The 16,738-nt window shown below is 47.7% G+C and overlaps 1 protein-coding gene across 3 annotated transcripts in view; it reads right to left on the reverse strand.

Annotated features, from left to right (window-relative positions):
* Positions 1 to 8,608: 8,608 nt before the first annotated feature.
* UBAP2 (ubiquitin associated protein 2) overlaps positions 8,609 to 16,738 on the reverse strand; it is a 130,947-nt gene continuing 122,817 nt past the window's right edge. For all 3 annotated transcript variants that reach the window (XM_039349540.1, XM_039349541.1, XM_039349542.1), the window contains exons 26-28: positions 15,942 to 16,009; positions 12,927 to 13,118; positions 8,609 to 9,665 (exon numbers count right to left, since the gene is read on the reverse strand). In XM_039349540.1, the coding sequence (XP_039205474.1) occupies positions 9,570 to 9,665; positions 12,927 to 13,118; positions 15,942 to 16,009 (356 nt within the window). In that variant the 3' untranslated portion in view covers positions 8,609 to 9,569. The remainder of the gene's footprint in view (positions 9,666 to 12,926; positions 13,119 to 15,941; positions 16,010 to 16,738) is intronic.

Genomic DNA, 16,738 nt, shown 5'->3' on the forward strand with positions numbered 1-16,738 from the left:
CTCCTTTTTTTGTTAGATTTCCCTCTTTCCCCAAGGCGGCGAGCGGAGGGCGCAAAGCTTCTGTGTTTTGGAACTGGTGGTTGAAAACGCCCCCCCCCCTTATTTCAATTTCCCGTCAGGATGATGGGCGAGTGGGATTAGCAGCCCGGCAGGGAGGGCGGAAAGCTCCACGGGCAGATCGAGAGGCAGTGGGGGGGAACTGTCCGGGTGGGGGAGAGCGGGGATGGGGGGGGGGCAGTTGTCTTGTGATATGAATCTTCCAATAAACACTTTGAAACACTGCACCGTTTCCTGTCCCGAGTTGCAAAGGATGCATCAAGGGAGCGGCTGAATCTCTCCCCCCCCCCCAGATGGCAGAGAGTGAGCAGCGTCGTTAAAGACGAGGTCAGAACGAGATCTGGAACGTGGCTTCCCTTCGGGAGATCCAGCGGCTTTCTGTGGAAGAAGCGAGCATCCTTGGGGCTGGATAGGTAGAGGGCAGTTGCCCAAAAGCATGTCTTAGACCAGGGCTCTCCACGCTGGGTAACGTTTTAAGACTTGTGGGCTTCAACTCCCAGAATTCCTCAGCCAGCACATCGGGGTTTAGAAAGGGGGGACCGGCAGGCAGTCTTCGGGGGGGGGTGTCGCTTGTATTTCTTTCTGGGCGCTGGACCTGATGCTGTAGGAGCGGCAGCTCCCTTGGCAGGTCCATCAATCAATTGCCTGGATGGAAAGGTTCCCCAAGACTTCAATGCTTTTGAGGATGAGGGCAAGATGTTCAAAATCATTTCAACAGTGACCGTCTCGAGGGAAATCGGCGAAGGCTAGCGGACTTTTTGCAGGGTGCCCCCGTGCTAGACACCCACCCACCCCTTTCCCATCCATCAAAGGCAGGAAATGGTAAGATGGGACAAGACACCCATCAAGGAATTGTGCATTTCTCCTTCAAACGCCAGCTTTACATTTCTTCCACCCGATTTCTGAGCCTGGCCCTTGGGGGGGGGGGGTCTCTCAGGATATTAGCTGGGAAGGGCCTTCTTCAACCCAGAGCTTCAATTTTGGGGTCTTCTTGAGGTTGGATGGAGCTTCAGAACCAGAGATGCTTGTGACCTTGAGCAACTTGAGCCCTTCAATTTTGCTTCCGGCCCCCTGGTGGAAAAGAGGGGGAACTCTGGGGGGCTCCCCCTGTTGGATGAGGAGGGTTGTTCGGGACGGCCGCCCAATTTGGAAAAGAAGAAAAAAGAAACGAATGAGAAGAAGCGACGATGGTGGACAGAACAATCAAAATGCGTAACGTTCGGTTGCAAAGAGCCCAGCTTTGGACAATCTTTGTTTTATTTTCCATTCCCTCCTGCGAGAGGAACTCCTAAAAACTCTTGTTTACTCTGAAAAGTGCACGAGTGGAGAATGGGAGCTGTTGCAACAGGCATCCCCCAAATGTCAGTCCTTGAATGGGGTTCTCCAGGAGGAGGGAGGGGGGGGTCTCTGTCCGTGCTGGGTTCTGCATTGGTGTCCTTGGCTGGGCTTGCAATGAAGATGCTGCGTCTTTCAGCTGTCTTTCCTTGTATTTTGACCGTGTTCACTGTATTCCCTCCAGTGACTTGTATGCTGAAGCTTGGTGGTGTGCGAGATGCATTATTTGTCCTTCCCTTGGCCTACGTTTTTAGGGGGGCAGGGAAGGGGAACCCCATCCCGCCAGCCAGCCAGCCAGGGCTGTTTCTCCTCCCATCCAGCAGCCTCTCTGGCTTAGCAACTTGCTAATTTCCCGTTCAGGATCCAAACCGACTGAAATGCAGCTTCAAGAGATTGAGGACAAATGTTTACTTGAGCCATCAGTAGCCTGGTTCTCTCTCTTTCTCTCTCTCCTCTTCTGCCTTTTGTCTGCGTTTACATTTTTCTGATTTGAAAAAGAACGTGAAATAAAATCAGATGCAGTTCCTAACCTGTTCTGAAACCAGCAAGGAGCACACTAGAATTCTCTGGGTAAATTTTTCAGCGCTGAAATTCTAGGTATTTCTTCTTTCGTTCTCTTCTACCCCTTTGGTTGGTTCAACACCCTTAGACCAGGTTAACAAATGCCGGTTTTGTTTTTTTTGTTTTTTCCTCCTCTCTTTTGTGTTGTCTCTCCTTTTGGTAATTTAGTTTTGGTTTTTCTGCACACCTGTCTACTAATAAAATGTGGAATACAGTTATCGCTCTTCTTGCTGGTTGCATGTTCAAAAGCCACGTTTGGTTTGCTGACGGGCTGTAAAGGTTCTCAAGACGTTGCTATCTCCAGCTGTGCAAGGCTCCTGTTACCGATACGCCTACTGGGTTCCCTCAGTTCTCGGGGGTCTGCATTGCAAATACCTTGGTTGCATGGGAACCACCACAAACTGCACAAACGGAGGAGCTGTTTGTGGATTCATGCAGGCTTTGCTTGCAGGGCAGTTTGCCCGTGGACGTTTTAACGTTCTTCAAGGAAATTGGCTCTGATTCTGTCCGATTCCTGAGATCAAAAAAATCAGTTTTGTAGTCCAAAACTCTGTCTCTATCATCTCTGTTTATTGTCTCTATCTGTCTATCTATCGATCTATCGTCTATATATATCATCTATCTGTCATCTCTAATCTGTGATCTATCATCTATATTTGTCTATGTGATCTGCCTGTGTCTATATCAGTGGTTCTCAACCTTTTTAATGCTGCGACTCCCAACCGGTCGTAAGTCGAGGACTACTCAACCGGTCGTAAGTCGAGGACTACTCAACTGGTGCAGCACCGTTTGCAGAATGGGACTTTTGGCGGGCTCAGCAGGGCAGAGACAGCCTGGACAATTCCTATTGGCTTTTGAAAGCCAATAGAATTAGACTCTATTCAAGAGAGTCTATTCTATTGGCTTTCAAAAGCCAATAGAATAAAAGGGAATAGCACAGCTAAGGAAAAGGGGGGGGGGAAATGGCGGACTGCGTTGTTTGGCGACCCCCGTGAAATGGTCATTCGACCCCAAATGGGTCCTGACCCACAGGTTGAGAACCACTGGTCTATATCATCTATATATCATCTATATCTGTGTATATCATCTATGTTTATCTGTCATCTGTCTACCTATATCATTATCTGTATACAAACATACACGTGCACGCACATGCAAAAGGCTTGATTGATTCTCTTCCTGCACACACACACACCCTCACAACTTTGAATGTCTGTTGTGTTTCATCAGCCTTTTAACCAGCTTTTGTGCTTTTTAAGGGCTCTCCCCAGGAAAATAATAATTGCTGACTCTTAGCCGTGAGTGGGTCAATCTCAAACTTTTTCAAGCCATTCGCTCTGCAGCGTCCTCCTTTAGTCTTACCTGCATGGAAATATTGCCGACCAAAGAGCAATTAGCCCGAGTCTGAAGGCTGCTGGTTGGAACCTACATCCTGAGTTGCAAAGGAAGATCCTTGGCCCTGCGTGCTTTATTAAGCTGGTTGCAAAAGGTTTGTGGGCACTACTTGGAGGTAGTCCTCGACTTAACAACCATTCGTTTAACAATCATTCAAAGTTACAACGGCACTGACAAAAGTGGCTTATGACTTGTTTTTCACACTTATGACTGTTAACAGCAACTCCATGGTCACGTGATCAAAATTCAGACACTTGGCCAACTGGCTCATACTTATGATGGTCATGTGACTCCCCCTTTTGCAACCCAACAAGCCAAGTCAATGGGGAAGCCAAGAGTCACTTAACCGTGTGACAACGCTGTAATGATTCACTTAACTGTAGCAAGAAAGACGGGGGGGGGGACTTATTTAATAGCTGTCTCGCTTAGCAACAGGAATGTTGGCCTTAATTGTAGTTGTAATTTAGAATGATCATCAAGCATATGGTTGTAAGTCAAGGACTTACTTCCATCTCGGTATCCTGCAAGTCCAGCATGTTCGATTGGTAGGAGGTTTATTGTACTATGAGAATGCAAAACATGGGGTATTTTAAGCAAATAAGTTAAAACATTCTATGAATAGAATTAAAAGCAAATATCTTTTAGGCACCAAAGACGCCCTCCTTGAGTTCAGCACCCAAATGTAGGACGCACCCATGTTGGGTTTCTGGTTTAATTTACAAATTAATCAGTTTTCAAATCGGGGGGGGGGGGGAATTCTTCAGGGAGATTTTTTTTTTCCAAACTTTCCAATGGCATTTAGTCCTGAATTTCCTGGTCTCCATCATAGTTTAGTTTTTCTGCGAGCAGCCAAGCTTGGCTGGATAATGTTACTTGCGGGGCCACTTTTAATCATGTCTGCTTATTTTATTTGGCCATGGTAGCAAAATGGATCCATGGCTTCCAGGTTACTTTTTATTTACCTCAGTTTCTTTGCAGTAGAGTCACAGGCCAGAATATTCAAGCGATGGGTCAGATGGGAAGGGAGGGTAACATCAGAAGAAAAAACACTCCAGAACAGATATGTCAAACTCGCGACGTCATGTGATGGCACGCAACATATCGGGACAGTTTTGCCATTGGCAATGGGGTGGGCGCAGCTTGTGTGTGATGCGCCTGGCCGGCAGGCCAGCAGTTTAACACTCCTGCTCTAGAACAGTGGTTCTCAACCTGTGGGTCGGGACCCCATTTGGGGTCAAACGACCATTTCACGGGGGTCGCCAAACAAGGCTGTCCGTCATTTTTTCCCCCTTTTCTTTGGCCACGCCCCTGGCACCCGGTGATGTATAAGTGGTTGGGGGTCACCACAACATGGGGAACTGTATTATGGGGTTGCGGCATTAGGAAGGTTGAGAACCACTGCTCTAGAAAGACTTTAGAAAGAGTGCAAAGAAGAGCAACAAAGATGACTACAGGACTGGAGGCTAAAACATAAAAGAAGGATTGCTGGAATTGGGTATGTCTAGTTTAACGAAGGACTAGGGATGATATACCAAATGGCACTTAAAATACCTCTTCAGAGTGCTTTGCAGCCCCCCTCTAAGCAGTTTACAGAATCAACCTGTTCCCCCAACAATATGAGTCCTAATTTTATCGACCTTGGAAGGATGAGTCAACCTTGAGCCGGTCAGGATCGAACTCCTGACAGTGAGCAGGGTTAGCCTGCAATACCGCATTCTAACCACTGTGCCATCATGGATCTATTGGAAGTCTTCCAATATTTGAGGGGCTGCCACAAAGAAGATGGGGGGGTCACCCTATTCTCCAAAGCACCTGAAGGCAGGACAAGAAGCAACGAATGGAAACTAATCAAGGGGAGAAGCAACCTGGAACTAATTAATTTCCTGACCGTGAGATCAATCAGTGGAACAACCTGCCTCCAGAAGTTGTTGGTGCTCCAACTCTTAGGTTTTTAAGAAAAGATCGGACAGCCATTTGTCTGAAATGGTATAGGGTTTCCTGCCTGAGCAGGGGGTTGGGCTAGAAGATCTCCAAGGTCCCCTCCAACTCTTATTGTTAACCTACTCAGTGAAAATGGCAGCCAAGACACAGGATCGTCATTCCTAAGATAACCATCAGATTAAAAAGGGTTTGCAGTTTTAAATTGGAACGATTATCACTGAAGGCCCCTGCTAGCTTTTTGACCGATATTGTGGGTTTCACAGCTTCTAGCCATTAGGCTCAAAGTCAGTATTTTTCCTTGCATGGCTAGTTGAAAACTACTGTAGTTGAAACGAAATTTAAGCTGGACCACAGCAGCCGATCCCAATCGTTGCTAGTGTAGCGTTACCCCTCAGGCTCCCGCAAAGCCTTTTGGCCAGCCCCGCTACACCTAAAAAGTTTGGTCCCCCAAAGAATAGCAGGTTTTCTACTGAGCATCTATATTGTCCAGGGGTGAGTCAACCATCTCGCAGAGGGCATCACTCTCCCTATGCTGTGACCCGGAGCATCGTATGTTAATCTCTTCACCAGATGTATCACCCGCCTTGGCCTCTGTACTTTAGACTCGCAATATCGCGGCCGCCATCCTCCCGCAGCTCTCCACCCCCGGAGGCACCTGCTCCTTCTCCCCGTCTGCACCAGTTGCATCCCGGAGAAAGTACATAATTTCCTATATCCAGCCCCTATGCAATAGCCCCCCCATCAGGATTTGGATGGAAGCCAGGCTTCCCCCAGCCTGAGTAAACTCTGCTTCTGTTGTCCCTGCGGGTAAGGAAGCACGTTTCTCCTGGCCTAATAGTTTAGTTGAGGGTGCACCCCACACAATCGGAAGAATCACCCTTGCTCTAATATCTTCTGTCAATTGAGGATTCTCTTCTGTCAATTGCAGATTCTCAACCTGAAAGCACTCTGGAATACTCTTCTTCCATTCCAGCAATGCATAAAAATGGGTGGAGGGGGGGAATCCCGATCCACCCTCGTGTCTATCACGTACACCCTCTGATCCGGAATAAGGACCCTCAATATCTGTAAAATTCGCTCTTCTGACCAAACATCACCAGGAACTCCCAATTACTACGCTCGTCCTTATTTCATTATTCTGCTCTTCGCACCACCTAATAACCGTGATGGGGTCCATTTTGTTGACCCGGCTCATATCTCCATGTGAGACCAACAGCCCCCTTACTAAATACGGAGGGGCCAGGCAGGGAATTCCGGATGAGCCCCCATGTGTAGTGTTATCCCCTCAGGGGCCACCAGAGTCCAGGCCCTCCTAGTCCCCTCCCTTCTATTGCACCTGACAGCTGCGCTCTCAAGGCATTGGTGGAATGTCCCTTTTAGCAGGAGCTCACGGTTCTCGCCATCAGCAGAGTTTGCAGGAACGACGATGGCTGCCTCTTAGCCATGGCAGTCAGTGTGCGACAGTGTTTATCAGCCTCCCGGCAGTCGGAGGGGACAGTAATCGATGACTTGCAACAGTCGCTTGGAAAGCAAAGAGGGGAGGGGAAACCCTTCGGTTCCAGGCAGCAGCAGGAAGCATAGCGAAGATAGTCAGCACCCCACGGCAACAACTCGCCCCACGAGGGCAACTCCCCACAATGTCTTCAGCTTGCACAAGTGATAATAACCAAAGTTCAGATGGCCGCTGGTCTCCGAAGCAGTAGCAACTAGCGTCTCCTCTTCTGTCGGCACTCGTCCCTCCAGGCCTCTCTATCCCAAATTCCCCCTCCCCTTTCCCTTCTAGTTAAAACCTAAGTTTAAAACCCCAGCAAACTTTCCCTTTTCTCACTCTCACTCTTCCCTTTGTTCGGAATATCCCCTCTGTGGAAGAAAGCAGTAAAACTCCACTCGCTCTCTCTCCCTATCCCTCCATTTCAAAGAAAGGGAAGGCATAAAACCCCAAACTCTTTTGCTTCACCTGGTCTCTCCCCGGCAACAACCACTCCATCCCTTTCTCCTTCCCCTTTGCTTCTCCACGGTCCACGCCTGTGCCCAAACCGGCTGCAGCTGCTCGAGCCTTGCCCTTTTCTCCCTCCAGTCAGGCTCCCGCAAAGCCTTTGGGCCAGTCCCACTACACTAGCCAAGTCAAACAAAGCAATAGCCAAAAATGGCAAAAAGGGAACGAGTGAAGCAGTTACGTTCTGGTGCTCTTTTGAGTTTATGACATTATATAGCTTGGCATCAAGATAAACATTTGCCACGTTAGTGGCTCCTGGCAAGGAAAGCAAAGAGGACACTGGATGACGGTGGAAGGAAATTCAGGATGCTGCATAGGTTGCCTAAGGGTATGAGAAGGAAGCTGATCCCCTCCAGAATCAATCTGATAACTCTCCATTTTCTCAGAAACCCTAGTGGTTTCTGAGACAGTAATAGTCCAGAGGATTCATCGGCCATTGTAGGTTAGTTCCCTCTGTCTGTTGTTGCAGTCCATTACTTGAAAAGCCTCATGACTTTCGGATCACCAGAAGCTTCCCACCCCAGGCCAAGTCCCAGAACTGATCTGCTGCTGCTTAAATGGAAGGGTGCGGCGGCTCATGAGGTTAAGACGTTGGGCTGACAATTGGCAGGCTCACGTGCAAAACCTGGTTGCTGCCATGGGACGGGAGTGAGCTCCCGTCACTTGCTCCAGCTCCTGCCAACCCAGCAATTTGAAAGCAGACAACTGCGAGTAGATAAATGGGTACCACTTTGGTGCGCAAATTAATGGGGGCATGAAAGGAGACCCCAACTGGGAGCCCTCCAGGCAACGGTGATGTCACCATTGAAATCCTTTCGACACGGAAGTGTGGCACTCCCAACATGACAATAGTAGTAGTAGTAGTAGTAGTAGTTGTTGTTTCTTGAATTGCCAATAATCCAGAGAAATTATCTTCTACCATTTCTGGAGGCACTTGGTGCTAGACCTTCTTGTCTGGAAGCACTGAAAGTTCCCTATATCAGTGGAAAACTGATAAATCTGTCTTCCCAAGGAAACAATCCCTGTGCATTAACTCCTTCCCTAACTCCATCCACCCAAGATGAGCAAGATGCCACCATGAACCTTCGGAGACCCACCAAAGAGACCTCTCTCTTCTGCCTACTTTATTGGGTCAACGAAGTAGAATGCTTCTGTTCTCCGTATACTCACTTCTACCCAAAAAGGGGGAAAAAAAAGTTGGCTTCCACCTTTGGCAGTGGCATATGGGGCTCCTGAGAGCTGATGCTGAGTTGGATGGTCTTAAGCGAGGTCAGTTACCAAACCACCCACCAAAGCCAGTTGGAAAACGGAGACCGCAAACACTGTTGATATGCTTAGAACTTTATTAGAGGCGGGTCTGGGCTAAAAAATAAATGAAATTTCTGAAACCTTCATTACGGCAAGAGGGAGTTTTCTGCCATCCACACCCTTCAGTCTTAGGGCCCCTCTCAAGCGGGAGGAAGAACGTGGCCATGGAAGGCAGGAGGCTGCCCAGGTCAAGGAAAGGGAACTCAGAATCGGCAGACACCATTTGGGGAGAAGCTGACAGTCCAAGCTCTGGCTACCGAAAACAAAACTGGAAGATGGGAGTGAAGGGAGACAAATAACCCTTAAGCTTATTTCTGAACTGTCCCGAGAAAAGTGCAACGTTGCAATCTGTAAGTAGGCTGCCCGCCCACGACTTCAACCTTCCGTCTGGCAGGCAGGAATGGGGCCAAAGGAACCGGGGCCCTTCGGAAAAAGCCAACATTATTATTATTAAAAAAAAAACAAGGAACAGGAAAGAACTCCGTCCTTCTTGAGTCTCTCTCTGACTGCTTGCCTGAGCAAAGTATTATTTTTAAAGTCAGAAAAGGCTTCCAGGGTCCAAGAGATATATGTGTTATGTATATATTTTAAAAAGTGGCACACTCTTGTCCTTTGGACAATCACTAAAATCCTCCAAACTATACAAAGAGAGAGAGAGAAGCTGCCAGAGGGCCTGACGGGGAGCTGATCTGCTTAGTCCCCCCCATCAGGGAGAAAATAAAAACAAGTCATCGGAAACATGCAGGAACCCCCGTTAGGCTCTACTACATTTACAAATACATACATAAATATTTTACATAAAACAGCAAATCAGGAAGCATCACAAAGAAGGGGAGTGGTTGCCAATTCTTCCCACGGGGTGTCTGAGCTGAGCTCTCCCAGGGCGTCTCTTCCCTCCACCGTCCACGGCCTCCGGTGGAGGGTGGGAGCCTGAGTTAACCCAGACTGTCTCCCTTCCTTTCTTCTGCGCCAGAGCTTAGTTCGTCCAGTACGGAGATGTCCCGTAGGTGTTTTTCGTAGCCTGAGACTTCTGCTGCAGGACGGTTGGCTGGTTGCGCTGGACAGATCCACCCTTCAGAGAAACGGAGGGAAAGGTTTTATTTATATAAGGGGGCACTCATGTCCTCTGGGTGTTTTATAAATCAAATATTTTTTTAAAAAAAAACTTCCAGTGTTGGAGCATTCACCGCTTCTGGAGGCAGGTTGTTCCATGGGTTAATTGTTCTAACGGTCAGGAAGTTTCTCCTTAGTTCTAGGTTGCTTCTCTCAGTTAGTTTCCATCAGTTGCTTCTTAGGCGCCTTGGAAAATAGCTTGACTCCCTCTTCTTTGTGGCAGCCCCTGAGATACTGGAATGCTGCTATTGTGTCCCCCCTCGTCCTTCTCTTCTTTAAACTAGACATACCCAATTCCAGCAGCCATTCCTTATATGCTTTAGTCTCCAGTCCCCTAATCATCTTTGTTGCTCTTCTCTGTACTCTTTCTAGAATCTCAGCCTCTTTTTTACATCGCGGTGACCAAAACTGGATGCAGTATTCCAAGTGTGGCCTTACCAAGGCATTGTAAAGTGGTATTAACCCTTCGCGTGATCTTGATTCTATCCCTCTGTTAATGCAGCCTAGCACTATGTTGGCTTTTTTGGCAGCTGCAGCACACGGCTGGCTCATATCTAAGTGATTGTCCACTAGGACTCCAAGATCCCTCTCACAGTTATATAAAATTTGTTGGGTCCATGTGTTCCTCAACTGCCCCTGGTCTGATGCTCTCTCTCTCTTACAATGTCTTCCTCTTTCCTATGATTCCCCAAGTTGATTACAGCAGGTTAGTTAGGTACTTTGTAAGGAGGTCTGAAAGGTGCTTTTTCCAAAAGATAATTGCTCGCACTTTTTTTTTTTCTTTTGTTTGATGACGAGAAGTTGATATTACCATTTTGTTGATACCTGGATAAGACCGCACGTGGAATATTGCATCCAACGTTGGTCATCACAATATAAAAACGATGTTAAGACTCTAGAAAGAGTGCAGAGAAGAGCAACAAGGATGATTAGGGGACGAGGCAAAAATATATGAAGAACAGTTGTAGGAATTGAGTATGTCAAGTTTAATGAAAAAGATTAGGAGGGACATGATAGGAGTGTTCCACTATCTCAGGGGCTGCCCCAAAGAAGAGGGAGTCAAGCTATTCTCCAAAGCACCTGAAGGCAGGACAAGAAGCAACGGATGGAAACTAACCAAAGAGAGAAGCAACCTAGAACTAAGGAGAAACTTCCTGACAGTTAGAACAATTAACCAGTGGAACAATATCTGAGGGCTGCCACAAAGAAGAAGGGGGTCAACCTATTCTCCAAAGCACCTGAAGGCAGGACAAGAAACAATGGATGGAACCAACCTAGAACTAAGGAGAAATTTCCTGACAGTGAGAACAATCAACCAATGGAAAACCTTGCCTTAAGACAGTGCTGGCGAACCTATGGCACGCTTGCCAGAGACAGCATTCACCCTCTCTGTGGGCACGTGCGCCATCGCTCTAGCCCCGCCTTCCCGTGGCCCCCTCCTCACCAGCAACCCCCTCAGAGGAGAGTTGCCCCTGGGCGTGGCCCGCACAGAGCAACACAGCCAAGAACATGGCAGTGGGGACAAGACTCCACCCTCACGCTCCGTCACGCGCACAATGATGCTGTGGGGTGCGGGTGGAGGGCGTGGCCATCGCACTGCAGGGCTGCCTGGGTGATCTCCTGTGGCGGGCCATGGAGGCGGTGGGGTAGAGCGGGGAACGGGGCAGGGTGGTTTTTGGGCACTCAGTCTCCAAAAGGTTTGCCATCACTGCCTTAAGAAGTGGGTGCTCCATCATTTGACACTTTTAAGAGGAGATTGGACAACCACTTGTCTGGAATGGTATAGGATCTCCTGCTTGATCAGGGGATTAGTTCCGTCCAATTCGTATCATTCTGAAGAAGCTTCTTCAGTTCTGCAGCATTTTCACATCAAACCCCAAGAAATTCCAGTTGCCTTTTGGAAAAAGAATCTTTGGGACAACCATGGCCTGGATGGTAAAGCATCTGCATGGATACCTTGTAGGGTGCATTTTCAATTCATGTGGAGCGTCATCCTATGCCCTTAATGGAGAAGAATTAGGATAGGATGGGATGGGATAGGGCGGAGCAGAATGGAACAGAACAGAACAACAGACTTGGAAGGGACCTCGGAGGTCATCTAGTCCAACCCCCTGCTCAGGCAGGAAACCCTATACCATTTCAGACAAATGGTTGTCCAATCTCTTCTTAAAAACTTCCAGTGTTGGAGCATTATGGCAGTGTGGGTACATCCTGAAACTTGTCCCAATGGTTCTCAACCTGTGTGTTGGGACCCCATTTGGGGTCGAACGACCATTTCACGGAGGTCGCCAAACAACACAGTCCGCCATTTTTTTCCCCCTTTTCCTTAGCTGTGCTACTCCCTTTTATTCTATTGGCTTTTGAAAGCCAATAGAATAGACTCTCTTGAATAGAGTCTAATTCTATTGGCTTTCAAAAGCCAATAGGAATTGTCCAGGCTGTCTCTGCCCTGCTGAGCCCGCCAAAAGTCCCATTCTGCAAATGGTGCTGCACCAGTTGAGTAGTCCTTGACTTACGACCGGTTGGGGTCGTGGCATTAAAAAGGTTGAGAACCACTGCTCTAAGCAGAGCCACCAGATTTGGAGGAAGAGGCTTCACAGGTCTTCCTCTCTGTTATGAATATGGAGAGCTGATGGGTGCAGAAAACTGAGAGAAGAACCAGCAAGATCTTTAGATGGCCTACCATGGTTTCCTGTCCTGAGCAAAGGGTGAAGACTAGAATAACCCTAGGTTTAATTTCCTCCTCAACACAACGTGGAAGTTTTCTGAGTTTTCCAAAATGGCGGTTCTTACTCCCTGTCAGGCCTGCCACAACTAGTCAAGTGTATTGCAGTCATGCAAAGCCAGAACTGAGAATCGCGTGACCACTCTTCCCTCCCTTAGCTGTCTCTCATCGCCCACTCCATGTAGCCAATCAGGTTCAGGCAAGTTGTCCTTCCAGTTGGGGGAACCTTGAGGCAGCCTCTCAAGGAGATACAGAACTTACTTTCGCTTCCCCAAGCACTCCCCCCTTCATCCCCCTTCCCCACAGTTCATGGCAGTCTGTCCCACAGAGCAACGAAAACACAAGCAAGCTAGAGGTGGCAGCAGACACCGGTCTCAAATCCTGTAATTCGATCCCTTTCTCTTCCTATGTTGAAATCACCCATTGGACCAGAAAGAAAACCAGGGTTAGAAAACTCTCCGTCTACAGGCAACCAAGAGGGATCCAGCCACTCACCTGCCCGTCCTGTTGAAGATGATGGTGCAGCACCTGGGAATGTGGTTGTTGGTGCGCAGGCAAGATATGGAGGAAGGGCGCCGGAGCATAGCCAGGAGCGGTCCCTGGGTTCAGAGGCCCCGTGGAACCGAGGGCGGAGGGCAAGTTGAACGGGGGCGGGGTCCCGGCGTGGAATCCCTGCTTGTCAAAAATCTGGAAAAAGAAGAAGGAACGGGAGTGAAAATGGAATCACGCGCCTTTTAAAAAGCCAGAGGTTCATGCAACTGGGGTGGAGTCAAGGTAGTCCTCTGTCCATCTGAAGGCCAGACAGGGGATGAAGAGCGGGACGATTTTAATCCCAAGGACACCCACCCAAGAAGGTCCCCGATGCTGACTTTGTTTTCAGTTTGGGCTGGGTGAAAAAAAAAGCCCAACTAGGATGTTGGTTACAGTTTTACCTGATTGACTAATTTCAAGGCTTTGTGATCCCTGCCGCTTGCTGGGTATTTATATGAATATTTAGACATACAATTTATATTTACACGTAAGTTGAGCTAGTCCTCAACTTATAACTGCTCGTTTAGTGACCTTGGAAGTTGTAACTGCACTGAAAAAAAGCGACTTATGGCCGTTTTACACCTTTATGACTGTTGCAGCCTTCCCGTGGTCACGGGATCAGAATTCAGATGCTTGCCAACTGGCCCAGATTTATGACGGTTGCTGTGTCCCAGGATCATGTGATCCCCTTTGATCACCTCCTGGCAAGCAAAGTCAGTGGGGAAGCCAGACTTGACTTACGTATTTAATAACCGCCCTGATTCCACTTAACAACTGTTGTAAAGGTCATAAAACGAAGCAAAACTTGGCAGTGTCGCTTAGCAACAGGAATTTTGAGCTCAATTACAGTTGTAAGTCGAGGACTATCTGCATTTAAGAAAACTGATGTTACAGAAGCAGTGGAGTATTAATTCCTGCAGGCTGGAGAGAAGGGCTACTCATGGCCCCATCGGAGCCCGGTTCTGAGGAGGAGGAGGAGAAGGAGGAGTTGTTGGAACTGAGACCATCCAACAGGGTTGGCCCGTCTCCCTTGCCCTATTTGTAGAGGCGGGGGGGCTGAGGACGATGCTGCCCCAGGCCCCTCAGGCATTGGGGGAAGTGGTCCACTGGATGGAGTGCTGCTTATCCTCGCTGACATGGGGGAGGATCAACTGCAGGCAGGCAGTGGTTCTGAGAAGCAGCAGATTCCCCCCCCCTGATGAGGAACAGCTGCCTCCCCCACGTGATCTGAGGGCACGGAGAGTAGAGCAAGTTCAAAGGAGGTCTGCAAGGCTACTGGAGAGGAGGCCACCTGGACAAGGAAGACCTGGCGTGGGTTGACTTAAGGAGAAGGGGGGGGGGGAGTTTGTCTCTGTCAGGAACAATTGTTTCCTTGCAATAGTGGTGAATATCTGTCGCTCGGATGGAGGATGAGGGTGGAGGTTTGTTCTCCGAGTGTTGTGGTTCCGGCTAATGAAACGCTTCAAAGAACTTCCAGGCATTTGTTTTCCTAAAAGTCTTTTATTGTTGCAAAATGTCGGCACAGGCACAACGGAGGGATGCTAGGATCTAAGTTCTCTTCCTCTGAGCGGTTAAATTATCAGCATGTTCCCTCCCTAAATTAGCCTCACATTATCCAATTAGTGTGAAGGTCAAAAGTTTTCTTCCTCTTTCTTTCCCGGGCTTTACCCCCAACCCCCCTTCTGCTCTGTATTAACCCCATAATTACCAGACAATTCTGCATATTGTCAAAAGCAAGAATAGACAATATTTGCAGCGTTGACATCGAGCTTGTGGGTCGGTTTCCGAACGTTTCGTTATCAAGCTAGGTAGCATCTTCAGCGGAGTTTAGGGGATGTAGGTGTCATTGTTTTGGCTCACATTCCCCCAGCCTTGGAGAAACTCAGCCTTGACTTGGCTTTCTGCCTGTGCCTTGCGCCTTGCCCTGTGGATTGTCTTGGCCTCATGGACTTGCCTTGCCCTTTGGACCTTGAACCCAGACCTTGCCCCATGAGCTTGCCCCTTATCTTTGGACTCTGCCTTTGCAAATTGGTCTGTTGCTTACTAGCTTTAGTTTGTGAGACTGTGGGTGGCTGCCTTCAGGGGTGGAGTGTGGGGTGGAGCCTTTTTTTTTTAATTTTATTTTTGAACCAACAAAGCAAAACAAAACATAACACACATACACACACAGTATATACTCCTCCCCCCCTTTTTAACAGCGATTACATAACGGTAATCTTCTATTATTTACATTTCCCCCCCCTTATTCTTCTTTAGAATATTTGTCCTTATTGCCCCGTTGTTTCTTATTTACATTTTTCTTCCTTCATGTTCTACTTCTTACTAAGAATAATTCATATTATTATTATTATACATTATTATACACATATTTTCACTTTTGACCTTTCCATATTTATTCTCCTCTATTATTTCTAGTCTCCAGCCAATCATACCACTTATTCCATGTTATATAGTACTCTGTGTCTTCCTTTTCTTTTATCTCTTTTGTTAATTTGTCCATCTCAGCACAGTCCAGGATTTTTCTTATCACTTCTTCCTCTGATGGTATATTCTCATTTTTCCAGCACCGTGTGTATGCTATTCTTGCCGCCGTTGTTATATGCAAAATTAAGTACCATATTTCTTTACTATATTTTCTGTTTAAAATTGGGGTGGAGCTTTATTGGGTGTTGTAGGGCTGTTTGTGGTGGAATTTAACAAGCAATAAAGGATTCTACATTTCCAGGGCAGGGCAGGACAGATCACCACCTGGTTCTTGGCTTACAAACCCTTTAAGAGAGTGAGATGAGGTGTTAAAATGCCACCAGGACAGGGTGTGGTCCAAAACATGAAGATGATGACTGCAAGGATGCAAATAAAATGCAGGTGGAGCTTCAGCCATGTGGCTCTGTAGCTGCCATCTTGATGTTTTGGGCCACAGTCTCCTTGGGACCATCCCCGAACACGAAATCCATCCGGACCCAACGGTGCTGAACTCACCTGGCCTTTGTTGTAGACAGAGCCACTGATGTCAGGCACACCTGTGTTACTTGAGGTCACAGAAACACCTGGGGACAAAGTGTGAGAGACAGAGAGAGAGAGAGAGAGAGTTGTGTCAGCTACACAAACGGCCAGTGGGCAAGAACACTTCCTACAACTGCACCACTTCAAAGAAGGATGAGCAGCCGTGTTCTTAGGACCTTAAGTGTTCTGACATGCTCCAAGCGCTGCTTCCCTTCTGGGAGAAGAGCCACATGAGTCACGGAGGGCAGCAGACTTGATGCTCCCTTTATGCCTTAAGAAAACAAACTGTACTCTTTTTCTTCCAAAGAGAACAAACTGGAATTTTAAATGCATTATTCCTGCAATTGTTACCCTGCCTTTTTTTGTCCACAGAGCACTAAAATCTATAGAAAGTGAATGAATGAATGAATGAATGAATGAATGAACGAACGAACCAATGAACCAAACCAACTACAATGGGGCTGAATCCCAGTTCTTAAATTATGGCCATTCTCTCCATATCTGTAGAAGTCTGTATTTGCAGTACCTGCTGTTTATTTTATTATCTATTATATTTTATTTGACTTAGGTCCCACACCACAGCACAAAAGCAAAATAACTCTCAGAATATGATATGAAAAAAGATGCCCAAGGCAGTCAGTTGAAAGCCAGGGAGAACAGCTGAGTCCCCAATGCCCTCTAGAACACCATCAGGACAGGGGCTGTCAAATCTCAGAGCCAACCAGATAGCATCCTGAGTGCTGGAAAGGAAGAGGGGGTGTTGCTCTCTGTTT

Source organism: Crotalus tigris, unplaced genomic scaffold, assembly GCF_016545835.1.
Source record: "Crotalus tigris isolate CLP2741 ecotype Arizona unplaced genomic scaffold, ASM1654583v1 scf7180000018292.409768, whole genome shotgun sequence".
Classification (NCBI taxonomy): Eukaryota; Metazoa; Chordata; class Lepidosauria; order Squamata; family Viperidae; genus Crotalus; species Crotalus tigris.